This window comes from Alternaria arbusti (genome assembly GCF_024043155.1).
Source record: "Alternaria arbusti strain BMP 1465 chromosome Unknown scaffold_5, whole genome shotgun sequence".
NCBI classification, from domain to species: domain Eukaryota; kingdom Fungi; phylum Ascomycota; class Dothideomycetes; order Pleosporales; family Pleosporaceae; genus Alternaria; species Alternaria arbusti.
In genome coordinates, this window is record NW_026249945.1 from 1224774 (window position 1) to 1248245 (window position 23472).

General features: G+C 52.3%; 8 protein-coding genes across 8 annotated transcripts; 3 read left to right on the plus strand and 5 right to left on the minus strand.

The window, feature by feature from the left end:
- Positions 1–1826: 1826 nt before the first annotated feature.
- J4E86_004922 (uncharacterized protein) lies at positions 1827–3182 on the plus strand (the record flags this gene model as incomplete). Its single annotated transcript, XM_051445459.1, has 1 exon — positions 1827–3182. One exon carries the CDS (start codon positions 1827–1829, stop codon positions 3180–3182), a length of 1356 nt encoding a protein of 451 aa, XP_051303556.1.
- Positions 3183–3463: 281 nt separating this feature from the next.
- On the minus strand, positions 3464–5197 carry J4E86_004923 (uncharacterized protein; the record flags this gene model as incomplete). The annotated part of the gene is made up of 4 exons (XM_051445460.1): positions 3464–3798; positions 4090–4212; positions 4264–4629; positions 4858–5197. 4 exons carry the CDS (start codon positions 5195–5197, stop codon positions 3464–3466), a joined length of 1164 nt encoding a protein of 387 aa, XP_051303557.1.
- Positions 5198–5752: 555 nt separating this feature from the next.
- J4E86_004924 (uncharacterized protein) lies at positions 5753–7091 on the minus strand (the record flags this gene model as incomplete). Its single annotated transcript, XM_051445461.1, has 3 exons — positions 5753–6149; positions 6197–6801; positions 6849–7091. 3 exons carry the CDS (start codon positions 7089–7091, stop codon positions 5753–5755), a joined length of 1245 nt encoding a protein of 414 aa, XP_051303558.1.
- Positions 7092–7591: 500 nt separating this feature from the next.
- On the plus strand, positions 7592–12158 carry J4E86_004925 (uncharacterized protein; the record flags this gene model as incomplete). Its single annotated transcript, XM_051445462.1, has 3 exons — positions 7592–8030; positions 8081–11628; positions 11679–12158. The coding sequence occupies 3 exons, from the start codon at positions 7592–7594 to the stop codon at positions 12156–12158; spliced, it is 4467 nt and encodes a 1488-aa protein (XP_051303559.1).
- A 2733-nt stretch (positions 12159–14891) lies between these two features.
- J4E86_004926 (uncharacterized protein) lies at positions 14892–16210 on the plus strand (the record flags this gene model as incomplete). The annotated part of the gene is made up of 3 exons (XM_051445463.1): positions 14892–15034; positions 15085–15854; positions 15945–16210. 3 exons carry the CDS (start codon positions 14892–14894, stop codon positions 16208–16210), a joined length of 1179 nt encoding a protein of 392 aa, XP_051303560.1.
- A 32-nt stretch (positions 16211–16242) lies between these two features.
- Positions 16243–18000, minus strand: J4E86_004927 (uncharacterized protein; the record flags this gene model as incomplete). The annotated part of the gene is made up of 1 exon (XM_051445464.1): positions 16243–18000. One exon carries the CDS (start codon positions 17998–18000, stop codon positions 16243–16245), a length of 1758 nt encoding a protein of 585 aa, XP_051303561.1.
- Positions 18001–18787: 787 nt separating this feature from the next.
- J4E86_004928 (uncharacterized protein) lies at positions 18788–20443 on the minus strand (the record flags this gene model as incomplete). Its single annotated transcript, XM_051445465.1, has 4 exons — positions 18788–19917; positions 19968–20143; positions 20198–20255; positions 20311–20443. The coding sequence occupies 4 exons, from the start codon at positions 20441–20443 to the stop codon at positions 18788–18790; spliced, it is 1497 nt and encodes a 498-aa protein (XP_051303562.1).
- Positions 20444–21127: 684 nt separating this feature from the next.
- J4E86_004929 (uncharacterized protein) lies at positions 21128–23239 on the minus strand (the record flags this gene model as incomplete). The annotated part of the gene is made up of 3 exons (XM_051445466.1): positions 21128–21997; positions 22057–22963; positions 23010–23239. 3 exons carry the CDS (start codon positions 23237–23239, stop codon positions 21128–21130), a joined length of 2007 nt encoding a protein of 668 aa, XP_051303563.1.
- Positions 23240–23472: the final 233 nt, after the last annotated feature.

Below are 23472 nucleotides of genomic sequence, written 5' to 3' on the forward strand. Positions count from 1 at the left end.
GTCCGATAAGGGTATGGGTCTGAGGCGACAAGACTGCAAAACTCTCGGACGAGGCTCGCGGTGAAGACGTCAATCTGGGGCTAGTCCCGTAACGTGTATCATCGATCTGCCGCGACACGTGGAAAGCTCAAGGAGGAAGGCGTTTCGCGCAGCGCTAATCTAGTTCCCGTTGACGTGTCGGGATTTAGAATCGTTTAGAATCTTTCTATGCTTCTAGACCTAGTCTTGTTGTTATGTCAACATCTCAGATATCTCTCTTTGCGTTGACCGCCTAGCTGAACATGCGCGCTCTCTTCAAGATACAACCCACCTCATGCCATTGTCTTATGCGCTTGGCCTAACGTTACCGGTTTTTTGTATTCCTCAGAAAGGGCCGGGGTTGTCATGCACAAGATCGTATGACCGGAAGTTGCATCATAACAAGTTAGCATTTCAGGGACCAAATGAAGTAATCGCAGATCTTAAGAAGCGACACTGCAGTCTTATTAGCGCGGAGATATTCCTTCCCATCATGCAAGTTTCTCCTTTATCCACTCAAGACCTTTTTTCAGCACATGCTTCGCTTCTTCGTACTCTTGCCACTGAAGATTCACTTCGGCCCTTTTACGTTCAAGCGGTTCGCGTCCTGGTATCGAAAGCCTTGCGTCACAGGTTTCGGCGCCATTATCGAGTTTGATCTTGATGATGCGCTCCTCCTCGACATGGCCACAAAGGAGATCCCATACATGTTTCGTCACTTTGTCGAGTAAGAGTGTTGGTTTGTTGTCTTCGTATCGACAGATAAGTGGCAGCTTGATGGAGAATCCGGAGGTGCGAGACCTCATCTCCAGGGGTAGTGTTCGTTCTCCGAAACCATGTTCGGAGCCATATAACGCCTCATTCAGGGCATTGAGCGCACTTGTCCTCATAGACACTGTAAGCTTTTTAGAGACATAGAAGATCAGCTAGCCAGAGTATGTGTGTAGAAGTTGAACGTGAGTTGCTTCGCGCAGATGACGAGGATCCTAGGTACTGTGTATTTTGCTTACCGGTAAGCAAGCCCAAGATTGCGCTGAAGTCACGCCTGCGGTTAGAATGATCGTGCAAAATCCTTTACAGTCGCTCAATGACAAGTCATATGTAGCTTGATGGAATCTTTGAAGGCGTGAGTTGGGCAGCGCCACGACTGCGCTGCGTCCGCGGGTATGTGAAGCATGGCGGTGAATTCTGGATACCAATATAAAGATATCAATAAAGTTCGCAAGCTGCCGATAATGTGGCGATGAAAAACAATGGCTATGTTGAATTGCAGCTGTTGCATCGTGAAGATTGTTGGTGTTGAGATCTCGGGAGACATGGGCCGAAGCGGAGATGACGTCTAGCGTCTTGGCAGTCGTCATAGCCCAAACTCTCGGTGGCAGACGATTCCGGAGAAACCACGATGCCCTTCTACAGTCCCGAATTCGAACGTGTGACGTTTGGAGTCCACGCGGAAACGAGCGTTATGGGGTCGGTATGGATGTAGTACGGCGAGCAGCAATGTGAACATCTGAGTCCGTGTCTTCAGATGATTGAGACGATGACCACGGCTACGAGACATCAGCAAGACCGCCTTCTTCACTGTGTCTAGGTGACTGTATAGTCTTTGCATGTGCGACAAACAGAGAGTTCAGGTTTCACATCATGTAAGCCAGAACAAAGAAACCAATACTTATTTCATTGACAAAGTGTTGTCAGATTTTGAGCAAAGCTCCAACAGGCATACAATCTCTCCCCGTCAATATTCGTGGTGCGCGAGTCGGAATTGAACAAATTGACTATCGACACGCCTCCATCAAGTGGAAAAGATGGCGCCTGCTGAACCCTTGACCGATAAGCATGCCGTAGGCGTCCAGACTGAAGCTGATGTGGTCTCCGTCATTAGCGATGATGAAGACATTGGAGAAGACGCGCGGAAAGATGTCCCGCTACCACCGGAAGTCAAACGCGGACCTGAAGATGAGCCTTTCGAAACTCTTAAGCACAAAGCTTCACAGCTCATCCTCGATCTTTTTCCTGGTTACTGCGCCCGAGACGTAAAGATCGAACGCATGCAAGACGGAGAAAACAGTCGCTTCCTCAGCGTTACGCTTTGCAAGATCCCACCTAAAGCGCCATGGTACACCACTCAGAGAGTTCTCGAACTACTTCAGCCATGTCTTACAGGTCGGCCGACACGTCAAAACAAGCGAAAGCGTCTTGTTCTACGAATACCACACAATCCTGATCAATACATGCACCATCAAGCTGTCATGCTAGCGTATCTGGGCCTGAAGCTCGAACATCCAGTCCCCAAGATTGTCACCTTCGATCCGACCGCACATAACGCGCTTGGTCGATCCTACATGCTCCAAAAGCGGCTACCTGGCCACCGCCTGGACGTTCTCTGGCCAACGTTGAACCAAGCCCAGCGACTCAGTGCCGTGCGAGCCATCTCCGCCGTCCTTCTGGATATAAGGAAGATACGGAACAAGTGCCCTGGTTTCATTGGCATCCGCAACACGACCTACGATCTCAAGAACGATTTCGTCAGCACGGAGCCGATACCCATTCCCCGTTTGCGGAACACAACCCACCAAGTAACCTTCAACGTCGCACTTTCAGATCCGCAAAGCGCTAAAGACTTCTTGCTCGATCTCTGTGCTCGCCAGCGTGCATATGCGACTGCTGCGAAACAACCTGGTGGCAAAGAAGTCTGGGTTAGGATCGTCAAAGTGATTGAGACATTACATGAGTCCGGCCTCATCCCGGATTCTTCACCGTTCCACTTCTACCATGGCGACTTCAATGCACGCAATCTTCTCGCCTCTGTAACCTCGGAGTCAGAAATAGTGATCACTGGAATCGTAGGCTGGGATTCCGCGCTATTCGCGCCGGCTTTCATGAGCACGCGCGCACCGTTCTTCCTATGGAGTGGCAATATGGGCAGCGAAGGCGAAGAGGGCGACGCGCTGGCCGAACCGGAGGATGCGGCATTGTTGGAGGCTAAGCGTACTTTTGAAAGTGTTGTGGGCGAGGGCTTCCTGAAAGAGGCGTACTCTCCAGCATTGATTCTCGCGCGCCGGTTATGGCGATTCCTGGTTAATGGGTTCACCAATGGTGCGGACATCTTCCTTGCGGAGGATGTTGTGGAGGAATTCGAAAGGTTGTATCCATGCGCGTAGGCTGAGTCGAGTGAGTAGTTGCAGGCTCTTCTAGCGCACAGTGAAGCTGCATAGATCTGCGGGCTCCTGTTATTCATTGTTGACATGCTATGTCTTGCGATAGTTTGCTACCATTTGAAGAACAAGGCGTAGGGGTTCTCATAATTCAAGGATTTGTATTCCTTGATCAGGCAGCTGTGGAGGTGGCACGCCTGCTGGGAGTAAACATGTTTGATGTATGGTCCACAGAAATACAATCCGTACATTGTTCTCTATCGGGCAGTCGCTGTAACGCATCTGCGTTAGACTTCTTCTGCTTCTTCTGCTTCGTGTTCTTCTTCTTCTAGGCCCTCTTCTTCTAGGCCCTCTTCTTCTGAACCCTCTTCTTCTGAAACCTCTTCTTCTGGGTACTCTCGGTCTGAGTACTCTTGGTCTGAATCCCGTACGTACGTCCAGATGTCCCTCCATTCGGTATCGTAATCATCACCGAGTTTCTCGAAGAAGGCTGGCGGCGGAATAATTTGCAGACGGTGACCAAAGCTATGACGCTCCCACGGTGCATACAGATGCTTCTGGTACTCATTAGCAACCTCGTCGCGTGCGGTGCGTCGTATTGGTATAAGTCGGTCTTCGGGAACTGTGAGTACACGATTAGCACATCGAATGAATCAATCGGTCCCAATCTTGCTCTTACCAGTGTCATAGTCATGTTGAACTCTGATGACATAATCGAAGTGGATGCCGAGAGACTTAAACTGCTCCGAAAGATAAGGGAAGCTGAATTAAACATCTTCCCTCTTTTCATCACCCCTTGGGCTGTTCACGATGATGCCAAAGTTCCTAAGTGAAACGCTGACACCCTGGCACGTGTGTAGCAGACTCTAGACTTGTTCATCACATGCAGTGCTGGTATATGGGTCGTGCACACGTCGAACCATGTTATGGTTGTCTCGGCTAAGCACAAATGTCTCCAGGCCTGTGGGCAGGAGTGCACCAAGGTTTGAATCCTCGGTTTCTTCGGCAGGTGAATTCCCAGTTTCTTCGGCAGGATCTAGTGATTGTTAGTAGTTGACCATTGGGAAGAGGGTCGCGGCTCGCGTACCAAGCATTATCTCTAGCGGCAGATAGAGGTATCGCAGACTCGTGAACTCTCGGAGTGATCCAAGTTTTGAAAGTCCCATAACCATCCAGTCGCGGTTCTCCTTGATCTTTAGAGCCTCAAGCCGCGGATGAAGCGTCTGCAACAACGTCTTGATGTTTGACCATTCGTATGGAAGGCCTTCGTGGTAAGTTCTGGGCGTTGTCCACGAGAAGGACTCAAGTGCTTGGAAGGAGCCGAGAAGCCTCTCGAAAGTTTCGTAATGGCATTCAAAATTGTACAGCTTCAGTTTTTGGACATTTGAACCTTTCAGGGGACAATCCCAGGGACAGGGCGGGTCTGTCTGACTGTCCTCCTCGTGACAGTAATCTGTAATAACCATTTCACGCAGTGATTCAAGACGAAGAATTGGAGATATATCGTTGATATGCGGTCCCTGCATTCGAATCTTCAGTGAGTGGAGCCGTGCAAACTGGTGAACGCGACCGTACGGAATCCCTCGGCCTGCATACACAAGAGGTATGAGTGCCGCATGTGGTTGACGTCGGACGAACGCAGAGAGCCGGCCTCGGGATTGTGTAGAACGTGCGCCTGGACAGAAGTTCAAGGCAATGCTTTCGACGCTAGGTGTAAGGCACAGGATCAACCATGAATCCAGCTCGTGCAATGCGTCCATACTTTCGCCTTCGCGTAGGAGTGAAACGTATCTTTCCTCTTGCGGTAGGCCAAGAGCCTCTATCGTCGACTGGATAGCTTGGAGGCTTTGCGCACTCCGAACGCGAGGCTTAAATTCGTGTGCCAAGAAAGCGAATTCTTTCGATCCAATCTCCTTCATTTCTTTCACTAACAAAGGTAGTGCTGGTTTGGTGATCAGGCTCTCGATGGATCTTGTCGACTGTTGTTCGAAATAGCCATAAACATAACGTTCGTAGAGCATGGTGGTGGCGGCAAGTCAACGCCAACGCCGCATAGTCGCGAACGGGCGGCCTTGGGAGGTCGCCGATTCCCACCAAACACTTTGCCAATATTAGATTTTTGCCCCCGGTTGATGCAAGAGGCAGGTAGCCAAAGATTCTCAGCAGGGTTTCGTCTGGTAACGCACTGAGGTAATCTGCCGCACTGCACGAATGCATATCTCTGGGAGGCGGGGTGATTGGCGACGTCTTTGGCTCTTCGATTTCTGATCCTTTTTGTTGCGCCATCGCGACTGGTCCAACGGGGTGACGTATGATGAAGGGTCTGCTACAGCTGAGACGATGCCGCGACATCCAGCTAACCGGGTTAGCTTTTGGCTTCTGACTAAGGGAACGCGTCAGTTTCGCGTTCGCCGCGACGCGCATCTTGGCTACACTTGATCATGACATCGACACTCAACAATATATGCGAGACTCACTTTTGGACCCGGTCAAATTGTCTGCACTTTGTTTTTTCAAGAGGAAAACAACGTAGCTATTTTGCCAGCGCTACTGATGCATCGAGCCTCAAGTCCTCCTTATGCAGCCACCGTCTGTACATGGAAAGGATAATCTGTGTACCCCTTTTGCGGCGGATCAGCGCCATAGAAGGTGTCGCGATCATACTGATTCAGCTCTAGGCCCTCAGCGAGGCGCTTCGGCAGATCCGGGTTCGCTATGAACCACCGACCGAATATGACGAGGTCAGCATCTCCGGACTCTACCTTCGGCGCGGCATTGTCTCTATTGAATCCACCAGCCGCAATGAACTTCACGCCACCCTTCTTTAAGATGCTTCGGAAGTTGACGAGCGTGTTGCCCTTGACCTTGACCGTCGCCTCCGCCTCCACGCCCTTGCCTCCTTGTGTGGTGTAAGCGGCCAGAGCGTCCATCTTGGCTTGCTCGTCGAGGACTTCATCGAAGCGCGGTTCGACCCTGGATATCGTCAGCATCAGCCTGGGGACCGAAGTGGTTCAACTCACATGTGGACATATGCCGGCTTCTCACCCTGCGGAAGCGACGCGATCTTCTCGCATAGGTACTCCCAGTGATCGTTGGGATTGCTATCCTTGGTGTTCTGGAAATAGTTGTATGGGCTGAGACGGATGCCAACTCTATCAGCACCAATGGCTTTGGAGCAGGCTTGGATGACTTCAAGTGGAAAGCGACTGCGACCTTCGATTGATCCGCCATACTGGTCCGTTCTCTTGTTGACATTGTCGTGTAGGAACTGATCAAGCAAGTACCCATTCGCGCCGTGGATCTCGATACCGTCGAAACCGGCCCCAACCGCCTTCTTCGCGGCTTCTGCCCAGGTCTTTGTCAAACCTTGGATCTCTTCAACCGTCAATGGCTTAGGTGGATGATCGGCGCACGCAACGCCGTCAAGCCAACTACCCTCCATAGGCACGTCGCTCGAGCTGACTGTTGGCGCTCCGGCCCGGAAGGACGGTGGACTAGCACGTCCAGTATGCCACAGCTGGCAGAAGATGTACCCGCCTTTTGCATGGACAGCATCCGTGACTTTCTTCCAGCCGGCGATTTGGGAGTCCGAGAATACACCCGGTACACCTGGGTATCCGCTGGCCTAGCACAAGTCAGTATGTTTGCTTCAACTGGTCCCGCACTACCCACGTATTTGGCAATGTCAGTGGCCTCTGTCAATTGCAATCCGCCCTTGCTTGCGCGTTGGCTGTAATACTCAACGTGTAGCTCTTTCGGTACGAACACCCCATCTTCCTCTTTGGTCGCTCGCATGCGTGTCAATGGCGCCTGCACTATTCTGTGTTCGAGATCCAGAGGGCCGAGTTTGAACGGCGAGAAAAGCACAGTCTCATTGAGTGGCTTGAAGCCTGTCGGGCTATCTGCTTTCGGCATATTTGTTGGTATCGCACTTGCACTGATGACTGCGAAGAGGAGAGAATGAAGTCGCTGCTGCCACAAAAAATTTCTAACAGATACATGGCTGCTGCTCAGGGTCTCCTATGTACCTGGCGCTAGTGCCAGAAACGGTGGTTGCCATCGCCGCAGATCCCATGCTGGGGAGTGGTGTTTGCAGATACAGAAATGGGGGAGGGGCAGATGCAGCAGAGCGTATGACGAGGCTGGTGTTTGCGGAGTACGAACGAACAGCCATCTGTACGACGCTGTTGCGCTGTGGTCCAAGAGTGGGGTACTGTGGGCCCGGCCATCGGAAAGGCGAAATCGTCTATCATCGGAACAGTCGTCTCGCGCCAGCAGGCCAATCAGCGATCGCATTACGTGAGAAGGATGTGAATACTGCGGAAACGGATGTTGGGTGAGGATATTATGAAGAGAACATCGCATTCTCTATCGCCTCGGCCTCATTACCTGTCTGCTCAGGTTTGACACCCGTCATGTCTCTGCCGATTCCGCCGAAAAGCAGTGCAGATCCGCCGCGGGGCCTTTCCGCTACCGAAGCCCTTACACCTCTCATCGAGACGACATTCAGAACACCAGACATAACAACATGGATCAACGGAAGGAAAGCAATCATCACTAATCCAAACCCGCACTGGACTCTGCTGGACTACATCCGCGCTCAGCCGAACCTCAAAGGCACGAAGCTAGGGTGTGGCGAGGGTGGATGCGGCGCATGCACTGTTGTTCTGCAGGTTGCAGATTGGCATTCTGAAAGGAAGAGAATCAAGCATATATCAGTGAACGCGTGTCTATTTCCTCTAGTCGGTATCGATGGCAAGCATGTCATCACCGTGGAAGGCATCGGTAATGTTGGCAGACCGCATCCTCTGCAAGAGAGGATCGCGAAGTTGCACGGCAGCCAATGTGGCTTCTGTAAGTCAAGCTGTCGTTGTTCCCTACTCTAAAACTGACTATCTTCATAGGTACGCCTGGTATCGTGATGAGTCTGTACGCAGTGGTGCGCAACGCGTACAATCCGGACACGAAGAAGTTCCATCTCAGCGCTCGAGAGATCGAGATGGAGGGTCACTTGGACGGCAACTTGTGCCGCTGTACAGGTTACAAACCAATACTTCAAGCTGCAAAGACATTCGTCACCGAGGATCTGAAAGGTCAATTAGCAGAAGAAGACGAGCCAACGACTGCCGACGCCGAGAAGTTTGAGAAAGATGTCATTGATCTGACTCGCAATGGCTGTGCAGGTCCTCCCAAGGTCTCCTGCGGGCGACCGGGTGGCTGCTGTAGGGATAGCCCGTCCGACAGCAGCTCGACAGACACCAAGTCAGACACCTCGTCACCTCCAACGGAGCCAACATCGGCGTCAGAAGACGAGCACATCAATGCCGTTCTGGATGCAAAAAAACAGCTGCAACCGGATCCCGAGATTAGCGGCGCAGACTACGCGAAACCGCTGAAGAGTAAAGAGCATGGTGCGGCTGCCGAATCCAAGACTGTCACGTCCACTATCGAGGCACCGGCGGCCGCTTCAGAGAAGGGTGTCCCGAAGATCGAGTTCTCTGAATACGTTCCGGATACCGAGCTCATCTTCCCGCCTGCGTTATGGAAATACGAGCCGCAGCCTCTATGTTACGGTAACGACAAGAAGATCTGGTTTCGTCCTACGAAGATCGAGCAACTTGTGGATCTGAAAGACGCATACCCTTCAGCCAAGCTCATCGGCGGTGCCAGTGAAGTTCAAGTGGAAGTTCGCTTCAAAAACTCTGACTTTGCTGTCTCCGTCTACATTTCAGATATACCAGAATTGAAGCAAACGCGGATGCCAAAACATGCTGAGCTTGAGACAGCCAAGGAACTCGTCGTTGCAGCGAACACCCCGCTCACTGAGCTTGAGGATATTTGTAAAAAGGTATACACAATGCTCGGAAAGCGTGCGATGGTGCTAGAGGCCCTTCGCAAACAGTTGCGATATTTCGCGGGTCGTCAGATTCGTAACGTCGCATCATTAGCTGGCAACATTGCAACAGCATCGCCAATCTCAGACGCCAACCCTGTGCTGCTTGCGGCTGGTGCTACCCTGGAAGCTGTAAACAAGAGAGATGGCAGTGTCGATCTCCCGATGCCAAGTTTCTTCATCGCCTACAGGACCACATCACTCCCGCCTGATGCAACGCTGCATCGAATTCGAATCCCTTTGCCTCCGGAAGGATCACGAGAGGCTCTCAAGGCTTACAAGCAAGCCAAGCGCAAAGACGACGACATCGCAATCGTCACGGCTGCGTTCCGAGTGCGTCTAGATCCTGACGGCCTAGTGGAGGATGCTTCGATCGTATACGGCGGCATGGCGCCTATGACGAAAGAGTCACCCAAAACCCAGACTGCCCTCTTGGGTAAGCCCTGGTTTCATTCGGAAACCCTTGATGCTGCTCTTACGGCGTTGTTACAGGATTACGATCTTCCATACGGTGTTCCAGGTGGCATGGCAGACTACCGGAAAACGCTTACCCTGTCACTTTTCTTTCGGTTCTGGCACGAGTCTGCTGCTGAGTTTGGTCTTGGCAACGTTGACGAGCAGGTGATTGATGAGATTCACCGGGAGATCTCCAGTGGTGCTCGCGATGATTACAATCCCTACGAGCAGCGCGTAGTAGGTAAGCAGGTGGCGCATCTATCTGCTTTGAAGCAGTGCACTGGCGAGGCGGAGTACATCGACGATATGCCACGACTAGATCGTGAGCTGTTCGGTGGACTCGTCATGTCGACAAAGGCCCACGCCAAAATCCTGAGCATCGATTGGGAGCGAGCGCTTCAGCTGCCTGGTGTTGTTGGCTACATCGATCGGCATAGCATACCCTCAGATGTCAACATCTGGGGTTCGATCAAAAAGGACGAAGCGTTCTTTGCTGAAGACAAGGTTCTCTATCACGGTCAGGTCATTGGCATGATCTATGCAGAGTCAGCCTTGGAAGCTCAAGCGGCCGCGCGGGCTGTGAAGGTCGAATATGAAGAACTACCACCAATCCTCACCATCGACGAAGCTATCGCAGCCCAAAGCTACTTTCCGCATGGAAAGAATCTGAAGAAAGGTCTTGCAATCGATGACAAGATGGGCGACGCCTTCGCCCAATGCGACAAGATATTCGAAGGTGTAAACCGGCTAGGTGGGCAGGAGCACTTCTACCTCGAAACGAATGCAGCGCTTTCTATACCTTCCGGGGAAGACGGGGCTATGGAGGTCTGGTCGTCGACACAGAACACGATGGAAACTCAAGAGTTTGTTAGCTCGGTGTTGGGCGTGCCAAGCAACCGCGTCAATGCCCGCGTGAAGCGCATGGGAGGCGGTTTCGGTGGCAAGGAGTCCCGCAGCGTGCCGTTCGCCGTATACACAGCGATAGCTGCTAGGAAGGAAAAGCGGCCAGTGCGCATAATGCTAAACCGCGATGAAGACATGCTGCTCAGCGGCCAGAGACATCCTTTCCAAGCCCGTTGGAAGGTCGGTGTTTCGAAAGAAGGCAAGCTCATCGCGCTTGAAGCCGATATCTACAACAACGCTGGTTTCTCTCAAGATATGAGCGGGGCAGTCATGGATCGGTGCCTGACGCACTTTGACAACTCTTATGAGTGTCCAAATGTGTTCCTGCGTGGTCACGTGTGCAGGACCAACATCCACAGCAACACTGCCTACCGAGGATTCGGAGCGCCTCAAGGCATGTACTTTTCCGAAACCGTCATGTACAACATTGCAGAAGGTCTGGGCATGGATGTGGACGAACTACGACTGAAGAACCTGTACAAGCCTGGAGAACACACCCCATTCTTCCAAAAGATCGACGAGGACTGGCACGTTCCCATGCTTTTGCACCAGCTGAGCAAGTCTGCCGACTACGAGAATCGGAAAGCTGCTATCAAAGACTTCAACTGGAACAATCGGTGGAGAAAGCGCGGCATCTGCCTTGTTCCTTCGAAGTTTGGTCTTAGCTTTGCGACGGCTCTACATCTCAATCAAGCTGGCGCTTACATCAAGATCTACCATGATGGCAGTGTACTCTTGCATCATGGAGGAACAGAGATGGGTCAAGGTCTCTACACCAAGATGTGTCAGATAGCAGCGCAAGAGCTTGGCACTCCGCTCGATGCCATCTACACTCAGGATAGTCAGACGTACCAGATTGCGAATGCGTCCCCTACCGCTGCATCATCCGGATCCGACTTGAACGGCATGGCTGTAAAGAATGCATGCGATCAGATCAACGAACGATTGAGACCATATCGCGAGAAGCTAGGAAGAGACGCGCCACTGAAAGCGCTCGCCCATGCCGCTTATGTCGATCGTGTCAACCTCGCTGCGAATGGCTTTTGGAAGATGCCAAAGGTCGGATACACCTGGGGCGACACAAACTTGGAAACTGTCAAGCCCATGTACTACTACTGGACCCAAGGAGCGTGTTGTTCTGAAGTCGAACTTGACCTACTCACTGGCGACCACACCGTGCTACGAACAGATATCATGATGGTAAGCGCTACTGCACATGCATCCATTGCAACATACTAACGAAGCTTCAGGATGTCGGCAACTCCATCAACCCAGCGATAGATTACGGACAGATTGAAGGCGCATTCATCCAAGGCCAAGGTCTCTTCACCATCGAAGAGACACTCTGGACTCGGAACGGCCAGCTCTTCACTCGGGGTCCCGGAACATACAAGATCCCCGGCTTCAGCGACATTCCGCAGGTCTTCAACGCCAGTATGCTTCGCCACGATAACGACGGCAACCCGCTGTCGTGGAACCACTTGAGGAGTGTTCAAAGTTCCAAGGGTATTGGGGAGCCACCGCTCTTCCTGGGATCAACGGTCTTCTTCGCGCTGAGAGACGCGGTGTTGGCAGCGAGGAAGATGAACGGGAAGAACGACGAGGGATGGAATTTGGATAGTCCGGCAACCTGTGAGAGGCTGAGGTTGGCGGTTGGAGATGACCTTGTTGACCGGGCAAGAACGGTAAAGAAAGAGGGAGAGACGAATTTCTTGGTTGCTGTAGCGTGATCATGGGTATGGGAACACGCGTTCACCATTCCATATATCATTTCATTCAATACAGGTATCCATTCTGCACGGCGCTTCTCTTGCGCATTGCTTTTGCGAGGTTTGACGCATCCCGCACGCGTGCTACTCTTTGCTTGGCAAGAACATAAGTCGATGCTATCGCCCGTTTCAACACCTCCTACCGCGAATACATTGTTTCTCTTCCGATAGCCTTCATTACAATCCCGTCGGTTGAGAAATGCCTATCGCGCAGCTTATCGGAAAGCGAAGCCGGTAACGATGACCTCAGCGGTGGCATGACTAATGGTCGCGCGGCAGTGTGTCAAGGAAGTCGCGTCGGGCCATGATAGAGCAGCTACCAACTCCAACCGCATCCCTTGCATGAATGCAGCTTGCCTGAACAGGCTCCTAGAATTCCCGTGTCTTCCAATATGACAGCAGCTCCACATGAGGCCACCATGGTCTATCTCCATGCGAACTACGCACGGCGGAGATAACCGCAAATTCTCCGCGCCTTGCTGCTGACGCGTCCGACAATCGAGCAGCATCGTCAACCACAGCCTACGTGCCTGCTGCCGTTTGCCAGGCCGACACACAAAAACCAAGATGGAGTGAACGCGCTTGACGATGGATGTTGATGGCGTTGGGAAACCTCACCCCCACTCTTGGAAATGCGTTCCCAAAGCTACGCCACCACGCGCAACCCCGCCCACTAGCGGCACGACTCAACTCCACACTCGGCCGCGATAGTCGGACTTCTCGACCCCGATAAGCATGGCCTCTATCCGACGCGATATCGTATACCATTCCATGGAGCGGAGTCTTGAGCCTCTCTTCACCCCATTTCATCTCCAGTGCCCCCATCCTTTGATCAGATCATCGAAATAATCTCTCAGATTCTGCGCTATGGCATCCACTACTGTCGACAGTGCAAGCTCAGGGACCCGCGGGCGCAAGAGAAGGAACTTGAGCAAGAATGAAGGGAAGAAGTTTGTATGCACGAATGACGGGTGTGGGCGGTCTTTCACTAGAGCCGAGCATTTGCAAAGGCATTTGCTGAATCATTCGACGGGAGAATACACGTGTGATCGATGCAGGGCTCACTTTAAGCGGAGAGATCTTCTTGGTAAGAATGATGCACTCTTTCCTTGGCTTCGAGAATGCATGGCTGTTTTTGCCTATGAGCGGCTCTTCGCTGAGACGCACGGAACTACATGCCCACAAGATGCCGCGCTCCTTTCGTGTCACAAGATGGAAGAGCTTCTTATCATATACCGCATCTAGACTCCTGTTTGTTGGGTCTCGCATCGGATGTGTAGTTATCGCGTCGTTGCTCTAGTGTTGATCGTGGTCACTAACCCATTTGCGCAGAGAGGCACATCAGTCGCCATCGGCAAAAAGACGAAGAAGCCGGCGCTGAGGGTTGTGGAGTGCTCAATACCCGAAAGCGAATGTGGAAAGATGCCGAAGGCAAGATAGTCACGAAGAAGCCCAATTTATCTAAAGACGGTCAGAGAACCGGTTCGCTGTCGCTATCGCAAACCGAGGACCTCTTGCAGTCAATGCCAGACTTCGCCGAGTTCGCAACACATCAGGGCCTGCCTATATCACCACCGACATCGAATGGGCCATCTCTACCCCATTCATTGGACGACAGAGACTCCGGCATAGGAATCAACTACCCCCAAACAAACCTCGATCCAAATAGCATTCCTTCATCTAGTTCATACTCGCCCACAGATCAGCGCTTCTGGTCCGCCAATAACACGCAATCATCAGCCGAGCCATTTACCTCTGCGGTTTACGACAATGCGCCATTTGACGAGATATTTAATCCAGATACAGCTAGTTCCTTTAATGCGCCCTTCACAACCATGAGTAACTACAATTGGCTCTTTGATATGGACTGGACGAAGAACGATCAGACTCAACAAACGATCATAGAAGACGCATTCCCTACCCTACCCTTCGAGGATAATGCGGTGTCTCAATCGATCCAGGGTTTAGATTTTCAATTGGAACAGGTGGACATGGAGGGGCCGCTATCGACGGTCGGCCAGTTTGGCTCACTTCCGTCCCAGCCAAATGAGTCTCTTCGCCACCAGCACCATCACTCACCATCTGCACAATTGATCACGCCGCCGATTGATGATGCAAGCAAAACAGCTAGTCCGCCGTCTAATGATGAACCCTCCGCACCAGCGACACACAACAATACTTCCATCGACGTTGAGCGACCACTGTCTTTGCTGCAACCATCGCGAAGCCTACCGATCATTGATGAGCTAGCTCGTCAGCAGCTACTCGATCTCATTGACATTGTACAACCTACTGTACCAGACGGCAGTATAGTCATGCGAGACCACCCGCTGCTCTCGTTATCGTGCTTGCAAACATACTGCGATCTGTTCTTCACGCGTTTCAACACTACATATCCGTTGATACATATGTCTACTTTTGATCCGTCAGAGGTTGACACACTTCTCCTTGTATCAGTCTTGCTGTTAGGCGCAACATATGGAGAGAAAGACGCACACCAGCTCGCAGTAAGTGAACTCGCATTATGATATTCAGGCTCCGACTGACTCGAACTAGGTATGCATCCACGACGTGCTGCGGCCACAGATCTTTGCCAATGCCGGCTTTTCGGCGAAGCCAGATCTCTGGGTCCTTCAAACAATCCTATTGGTCGAGTGTTTCGGTAAAAGCAGAGCTGGACAAAAACAACACGACATGTCGCATCTCTTCCACGGCTTACTCATCAACCTCATTCGGCGGAGCGATTGCCAAAGTATCCGGCCACCAACACCGGAAGAAGCCACGGATAATCTCGAAGATGACTGGCGGATATGGTGCGAAGCAGAGCAAAAGAAGAGGTATGTATTCATCAACTGAACCCTCACGGCACCTAGCTCAAAGTGCGCAGGCTGGCGTTCCTATGCTTCATGTGGGATACGCAACACGCAGTGCTTTTTTGCCAGTCGCTCTGCATGTCCGCTTTCGAACTCCGGTCCAACATGCCTTGCGATCAGTCCATCTGGGAGGCCGACTCAGCCGAGACATGGCATCAGTTGCGACAGAAGCAGCCAACGACCCCATTGTTCCTATCGTGTCTGAAAATGTATCTTCACCCCGATGCTGCGACTATCCCCAAGAACCTGAATGCGTTGTCCCGGTCGTTGCTTCTACATGGCCTGATGTCTGTAGCATGGGATATGCAACGGCGCGACCAGACATCGCTGGGCGTCATTGAGTCAAACCCACTCGGCAATTGGCAAGCTCGTCTCGCGGCCTCATATTCCGCGTGGCACGCAGACTACACTGCTTTCTGCGCCGCATATATTTCGTCGCTTCCACCATCCACACCCTTCCTCGCCAAAGAGTTCCACGTCTGCCGCACCGCCACACTAGCGCTTTATCACGCCGCGCACATCCTGCTCCACACACCCTTCCTGGACCTCCAAATCTACGCTGGCTCACGGCATATCCTTGGCCGCCCAGTCGCGCGACATGACTACGCACGCTCTCAGCGTGTAGTCAAAAAATGGGTAGCGGAGAACACAGAAGAAGCCGGGAAAGCAGTCTGGCACGCCGCCGCTCTTGTCAGCGAAGGCGTGGAAGTTCTTGACGGCGACCTGAGCTGTTCAGACATCAGTGGAGGGAGACTTTGGCACCACCCTTGGGCCGTGTACCTTGGTACGTTGGTGGTATGGGGTATATGGTATGCTCGGCCATCTCCACCACCACCATCTGGAGATCAATTACCGCATCATCTTCAGCATCTAGATGACGAGGACGAGATCATCTGGGATCCCGCTGCGGAAATGAAGACATTGCTTGGCGCTATTCTCGTAGCTCAACCTGAGAAGCTGCTTGAAGCGGGCAGTGAAGGCGTTTTCGCTGGCGGCATGGGAAAGAGGGGAACGAACGGGCTTGCAGCTGTCGTGAGCAAGTGTTTGAGTAAGGTGCGGTGGGCTGTTGTGCATGATGGTATGATGGTTCTTAGAGGGCTTGTACAGTGGCGTTTAGTTGGCGGTAGTGGTGGCCTATGAAATGCCAAGATCTAAAAATTCCATCGCGACATTTATCTCTTCGGCACATAGTCGCTTCTTTCTCTCCGTGTAATTCCAAGCCATCTATGACGGTGACCAAGAGCCCTCACAGGCTTCTTGTATGGCCACTGTGCGTTCACCTCTGCAGATCTGGCCGGGCCATCATCGTTGGCGGTCGAGGATCGGCGACTAGGGGTCGAAGTACCCGAAACAGTGGTGGACGTGCGCATGTTCTCTGTGTGTTTGGTGACATCGGCAGTTGATTCAGGTTTCGGCCTATCGTGCGTGGTTGCGTATTCTTCATAGAGTGTTTTCACCAGACTAGCAGCCCAGGACGAGTCGCCTAACCCCAAGCGATATCGAATGGACGAACCGAGCGCAAAGGCCTTTAGCTCGCTAGCCAAGTTCAGCTCAAACTGAACGTACTTTGCTCTGGCGGCGGCCTTTGACTCCTGGTGTATGCGCTCGATACGTGATTTCTCTGCCCGATACCGCTCCGTGTGGGTTGATGTACAGGAGTGTCTCAATCGAGTTCGCGCAATCTTAAGATTCTTGTTCGCGGCCGAATAGTTCTGGGCGACCAACTGCCTCGGGCCAGTGCACTCATCTATATACTTCTTGCCATATGCTGCTAGCAGATCTCTGTACTTTCGCGTCAGAATGACGAGGGAGCTATCTTCGACCAGCCAAGCAATACTCTGAGCATCAGCAAGCAACTCCTCAAGACGGTCCAGATTCACCTCCGTGAACTCGTGCGCATACGCATTGCGGATAAAGCGAAGAGATTCAAGCCTTCTCTGGATGATTTTATATAGGTCGCGCCAATGCTCGTCCTCGTCCAGGAGCTTTTCAAAGTCCTTGATAGATAGACTCTCGGGGTCATTCAAGTTCTTCTCTTGCATTACATCGGGAAACTGACGTCTGCCAAATACGAACAAGGCTCGTTTGAACCGTTCGTGAACATCACCCAGAATGTGGTGTTGTACTTGGTACGGCACCATGACCATGACGGGTTTCGAAGCTCCACGGGGCTGAGTGGACTCCGGACTAGAGCCCAACTGCTGACCTGTCGTGTCTGTCTCTGGCTCGATTGACAATACAGACGTTTTTTCTGAAAGGAGTCTCTCAAGATAGTCGCCGGAAAAGAGCAGCTTGAGGCTAGTAACCTTATTTTGCTTTTCAAGGATATGTTTTGACATCCCATCAAGCTTTGTGGTTGGCTTCAGGTATTCCAGTGTTTCATTGTAGAACGAACTCTGAGCTGCGCGCCAACGCTCCATCTCTTGAATCTCCTGTTGTAGAGTAGAGTGAGAGATTCTCGTGAACGGATTGAAGGGCCGCCCCAAGGTCGCAGTATCGATGGATGCATGCCCCAGTATTCGAAGCTGTCGGTACGATTGGTCGATGTCGTGCAGGAGTGCAGAAATCTCGCGTTGCTGAAGGCTCTTTGCTGAGCCCCTAGTTCCGTATCCTCGTGCCTTCGCCAACAGTATCGCGGTCGTTTCACGAAAGAGCCTCGTTTGCTCATCCGGTGGTAGCCTTGGGGCAACGCGCGTAAACCAACCTTTTGCCATATACTCATCATTGGCAAGCGACCTCTCAACGAAATCCGTGAAAGATTTTCGGGGCTCCGCCTTCTCCCCCTCGGGATCCGTGCCAGGAGTCTCGTCACTTGCTTTGATCTGCTTTTCATATTCAACGATATGATCTTTGTGCTTACACAAGAGCCGGAGTCGGCGCCTTAGGCGATCCCGTGGTGCCTTTTGTCCTGGCACTGTGCGCTTGTACATTGATCTCGTCAGTATGATATGAGGCCGTAAAAGCTCCAACAATGCAAGAGCCGCCGCTCTCTTATCAGAGGGTTTAGGCAAGAGTTTAACGTAATGCATCCATGGCATCGCGGTCGGGAAGCTTCTGTCGTCATCGATCGCAGCGCTAAGCGAATAGATTGCAGCTTCATGCCGTGATATGGCCTCTGATGTCACTTCGAGTACAACATCTGCATCTTGCTTCGTACTTGTATCCAGGACGGTCCCGTCGCCCATTGATGGGTCGTGTTGCTGGGTGGCACGCGTCTCTTCCTCATCATCTCGCTTCTGCAACCCTTGCGACGACCACCTTGACGACGAGAATTGTATGCCTGCTGGCCTGCGCGAGACTAGAACCTTGCTGTTCCAGCTTTGTCCCAGCGATGACGTTGCTGTACTTCGTGAAGCAAGCCATGCTCGGCAACTTGCGTGTGAACCGAGTGCAAGACTGCGCCAGAGAGTGTCAAAGTGCATCAATGATAAGGAATGGGCGATGAATCATCGAGATGGACGCGTGAAGGGTATGGCAACGCGACGACAATTGGGGCTGCTATGTCGAAGGAAAATGTGGATCGAAGAAGGCCGTGCGTGCTAGTGGCTGCGCTTACTGCATCGGGCGGTGTCAACGCCATTGCTTGAGGGCGAGAATAGCGGAACGCAAAGCAATCCAAGCGGTGACTCTTGCAAAGAATTGCGGTTGCATTCGTGTATATATTCCATCCGCGCAACCTCTCGAAGTCATCCAGAAAGATAAACGATGCAGCCCTGCCTAAGTGAAGTATCTCCACATCTCACTCTCTTCCCCGTCGCCCAACTCGCTAGTTCTAACATCATCCGCCCTCAGTCTAACACCTTGCACCTTATCTCTCCGTCGATTCTCCAGCTTCATCCACCCTCCCAGCCACAGTGTGAAGCAGATACACGTAACATTACAAGCCGCAGTTGCATAAAGCGTCGGCAGATACTTTGGCGCGTACTCTTGTCTAAAGGTCGCAGCGGAGACGATGCCTCCAAGATTACCGAGTCCGACCATGAGGCCGGTCGTAGCAGCGCGGGCGTTCTCATTGAGATTGTTGTTGTTGTGCCAAGAGTGTACGAGACAGGAAGGTACGTACGCGCCTGCACATAACAAAAAGCAAGCGAAGTATGCGACGGCTTTGTTGTTGAGAACGTCAATGGTTGCGAGAACGATGAGTCCGGCGAGCGAAATGCAAAGAGCGCCGCAGATGTGGAACGTGCGTTCGCGGAAGAAGTCGCTGCTGTACGTTATGCAGAGCAAGACGACGAAGCCCACCGCGTTTGGCGCTACGGTCCAGAGATTGGTTTTGATGACGGAGAATCCGAGGCGTTGGACGATCTGAGGCAGAAAGTTCGAGGTCGTGCTGAAAGCTACAGGGTAGGTGAAGGCGATGATGCACCAGGGAAGCATCTTCCACGTATTCCACTCCATGAAGCACTCTCTCATGTTAAAGTCGTGAGAGCCGGATGAGGATAGATCGCGGAGTGTGCGACGTTCGGCAACGCTGCGTTCGGCTTCGTTCAAGAACCATGCCGATTGAGGCGTCGCTGGCAACCAGGCATACGCTATCAAAGCGAGGACCACGGTAAGAGCGCCCTCTATGATGAAGAGAAACTTCCAGCCGGGAATTTTGGTATGCTCGATCTGAAAGACGCCGAAGGAGATGAGGCCGCTAAAAGCACCGGCAAGAAGTGCACTGCCAAAGAAAAGTGCGATGCGAAAGCCGAGTTCGCCGCGAGTGTAAAACAGCGTGAGGTAGAAGACGACGCCAGCGAAGAACCCGGCCTCGAAAGCACCGAGGAGGAGACGAATGACGAGCATGCCTGCGAAGTTGTGTGCTGCGCATTGAAAGAGAGCCATCGCACCCCACCCTACCATCACTGTGGTTTATCGTCAGCTCATGTTGCATGATCTGAGAAGATGGACTTACAAGTAGGAAGCATGACTCTGCCACTCCATTTCTTCGTCAACATGTTGAGTGGAAGATCGCACAGTCCGTTCGGGATGTAGAACAGCAAGATCAACAAGCTATACTGTTCGCCGGTAAAGCCAAGGTCCTTGTCCATCCCATCGGTCTTCGCATTGCCCAGGTTCGATCGGTCAACGCTTGCGTCAAGTCAGTCTACCATGAAGGTGAGGGTATGAGGGAGACGAGCTCACCTGTTGAAGAAGTACATCAGCGAGAGGAATGGCAACAGATAGAAGTCGAGCTTTCGGACTGCATGATCTATCAATATGTGGCCATTGTTTGGTAATGATGAGTAAGAACATACCATAGGCGCTCTCGATATTCTTGTCGAAAGTGTCGATGACTATACCAGCTTCTCCTTTCGATGTGCTCGAACCGGATAGCCTTTGGGGCTTCTCTTCAATCATGGTGATGTCTTTCTGCTGCTCGACTGGCATGGCAAGGTGCGCAACGAAGCAAGGGTAGACCTGAGAAGGTCGAAAATGGTATGGAAGATGCTGGCTGCCTATTATGCCGGTATTTGCTTAGTGAAGCGCGATTTCCTTAAGTAGCATCCTCTCATGTAACGTCTGAGCTGCTACTCATGCATGTACAACGCCACTGAGCCTCCCATCTTTGAACCCAGTGCATGCGTCTATCTTGCCTATCGCCACCAAACAGATCAGCAGCGTAGCGCATAAACGGTGTGAACCGAGCGTGCAGCACATTGGGGCGCGAAGGATCGCGCTGCAAGCGACCTACATTGATAAAGCGGAAGTCTGAAAGAGGAAATATTGATAAGAGTGGGGGAGGGAGAGACACATGCAGAAGACTGACTAGGTGCAGCGGACATATGCTGGAGATAGGCGTACGTCTGGCTAATGCCAAGCACGCAAGAGAAGGGCTTGCCAGAGTGGTATACGAGTTTCCGTGGACGGGAGCTTTGTTACCATAGCCATGGTTGCGATACACTAAAGCCAAGACTTACATTCGACACGTGATGTGTTACCATGATGGTAGGAAACAGCGGTAATCATAGCCATGAATCTATTCCTACCAGGTTGATACCTTGAATTCCCCTCAAACTCCAAAGCCATGCACTAGAATCTCGAAACTGTCGAGATAACCCAATATGTCTGCTTCTACGTATCTCGCAGGAACTGCTCGTAGTATTCGTCCATCCATTGTACAGCAGCCATCCCGTTCTCCCTGGTGCCGTCGGCGAATCTCCGCACTGTTCCGACATAGCCATCTGGACGTACATTGACAACAACGACTTCCTTCTCATCGAGACCATCCAGCCACTTGTCCATGCATGTCTGTTTCCGAGTGTCCTTGTCTGGAACATCGTCAAGGTATAATGTGAAAGCCGATTCGCGGAGTACGGCTGGTAGGTCTCGGATTTCGAAGTTGTTGCGATCCTCGTCGGTCACTAGAGCATACGTGAAGACACCACTGACGGGAGTGTATCGCTCAGGCAAGACGAACTGATCGTGGGGTGCTGCGAGAGGTGGCTGCATGGTGTATGAGGCATTGCCAGCAGCTGTTACGCGGCCGACATATGAGTTGTTTCCTATGTGTGAGTGGCACACGTTCTCCAAGAATGGCATGGACGCATGAACATTGTGGGTAAAGAAGTAGACGCGGAATTGACCGAGGGCAGGTATATCGGTCTGGATGTCCACCGGATTGGCGTCGATGTAGCGTGTGACCTTGGCAGGTGGCAGCAGGTAGCCCGGCTTCAGATGCCCTTTATTGTAACCCTTCGCTTGCACGTTGAGAGTATTGAGGTCGTAGCTGACACCGTATCCAGAGATGAACGCGACGTTCTTCGCGAAGTTCGCCGCAAGCGCTACCGGGTCTCCGTCGTGGAAAGCATTGGCGTGCTCGTAGTCGAAGTCGATCAGGTCTTTGGCAATCTTCTGTCGTTCTTGCTCATACGATTCGAGAAGAGCAGGCTTCGCAAGGCCGCGCGTCGCGAAGTTGAGTTTCCAGGCCAAGTTCCACGCGTCCTACAGAGAAAGAAAAGTCAGTGCATGTTTTACGTCAATTTCGTCTAGTAGGCACTTACATGCATCCCTGTGTTCATGCCCTGCGCCGCCTTGGGAGAATGAGTGTGACTAGCATCGCCAGCAATAAACACTCGTTGCTCGTGGTCCGTGAAACGCGCTGCGACTCGCTGTCCGATCTTGTAGCGTCCGAACCACTCAACAGTCTTCCATTCGAGTCGATATGGGCGTAGTATAGCCCGCGCCCGCTTTTGAACAAACTCTTGTGTAGTCTGCTGGGCTCCCACTGCCTCCGTCGAATCCGGCCGCAGTTCAATGTATAGACGGGTCAGACCTCTTTCGCGAGGGATCATCAAGACAGATCCTAGAGCGTCTGACTGTATGACCACCTTGCTCCAGATATCAGGGAAGTCGGTTTCGAGGACACCATCGAGCACGCCCCAGACGGCATCGGTTGATGAGCCCACAGGCGTCGCTCCCGGTATGCAATGGCGCACTTTTGAGTGGGCTCCGTCGCAGCCGACTACGTACCGTGTGGCGAAGGTCTTCTTGGTGTGACTGACGTCTTGCTGACAGTTGACCGTCAGTGGACGGATAGACATGGGTGTGTAGTCAAAGTCGACGAAAGCCGTGTTCCTGGAAACCACGACGCCCCTTTCCCGTAGGTCGTCTTCCAAGACGCCTTCGACCATGCCCTGGTGTACCAGCAAGATGTATGGATCAAGCAAGTCGACTACCGGTGGGTAGTGAATCTCCCGACCAGTGCGGTGAAGCGACTTGTCGGCCGTCGACTTCCAGAAAGCAATGTCATAGATCTTGACACCCTTTCGAAGTAAGGGCTCGGCAAGGCGCATCTGTCGCAAAGTCTCGATCGTCTTTGGTTGGATTCCGTCGGCGCGTCCGGTCGAGGTGCGGTCAGGTCGGTCGTCGATGATGCGCGTCTTGATACCATATCGTACCAGGTTGTCGCTGTCACTGTCAGATGGTGTCCTCTCAATTGACATGCATTACCTACGCAAGCATCAGACCGGCTGGTCCTGCACCAACGACCATAACATCGCTCATGAAGCTTGAGTAGTCATCGTCTCTGGTATACGAGATCTGCGACGCAACCTCCAAGCTGTTGCCCGACGAACGAGACTCGGAGTCTGGCACCGTAATGCCAGGAGCCATTTTCTGTCTAACCGATGACGGCGGACTGTTGGACGTTGAGCGCTTCATTAGGTTCCATAATGAAGGAGCCATGCTATAAGGCCTATGGGCTGCGCTGATGACCGGCCACTAGGGGCAAAGATGGGGGTCCGGATATACGTGTGGAGGATGGAGGGGCATCGTTTGACTCTCTACCCATTTTGATGCCATTGAAGAATGCTATGGCGTCTGCAAGAGTGCGTCAACATGCTGCTGACCGCGAAAATGTTTGCTGCGATGGGGTGATGCGAGGCAAGGGGGAGTAGCAGACAGATGCACTCCGCCGT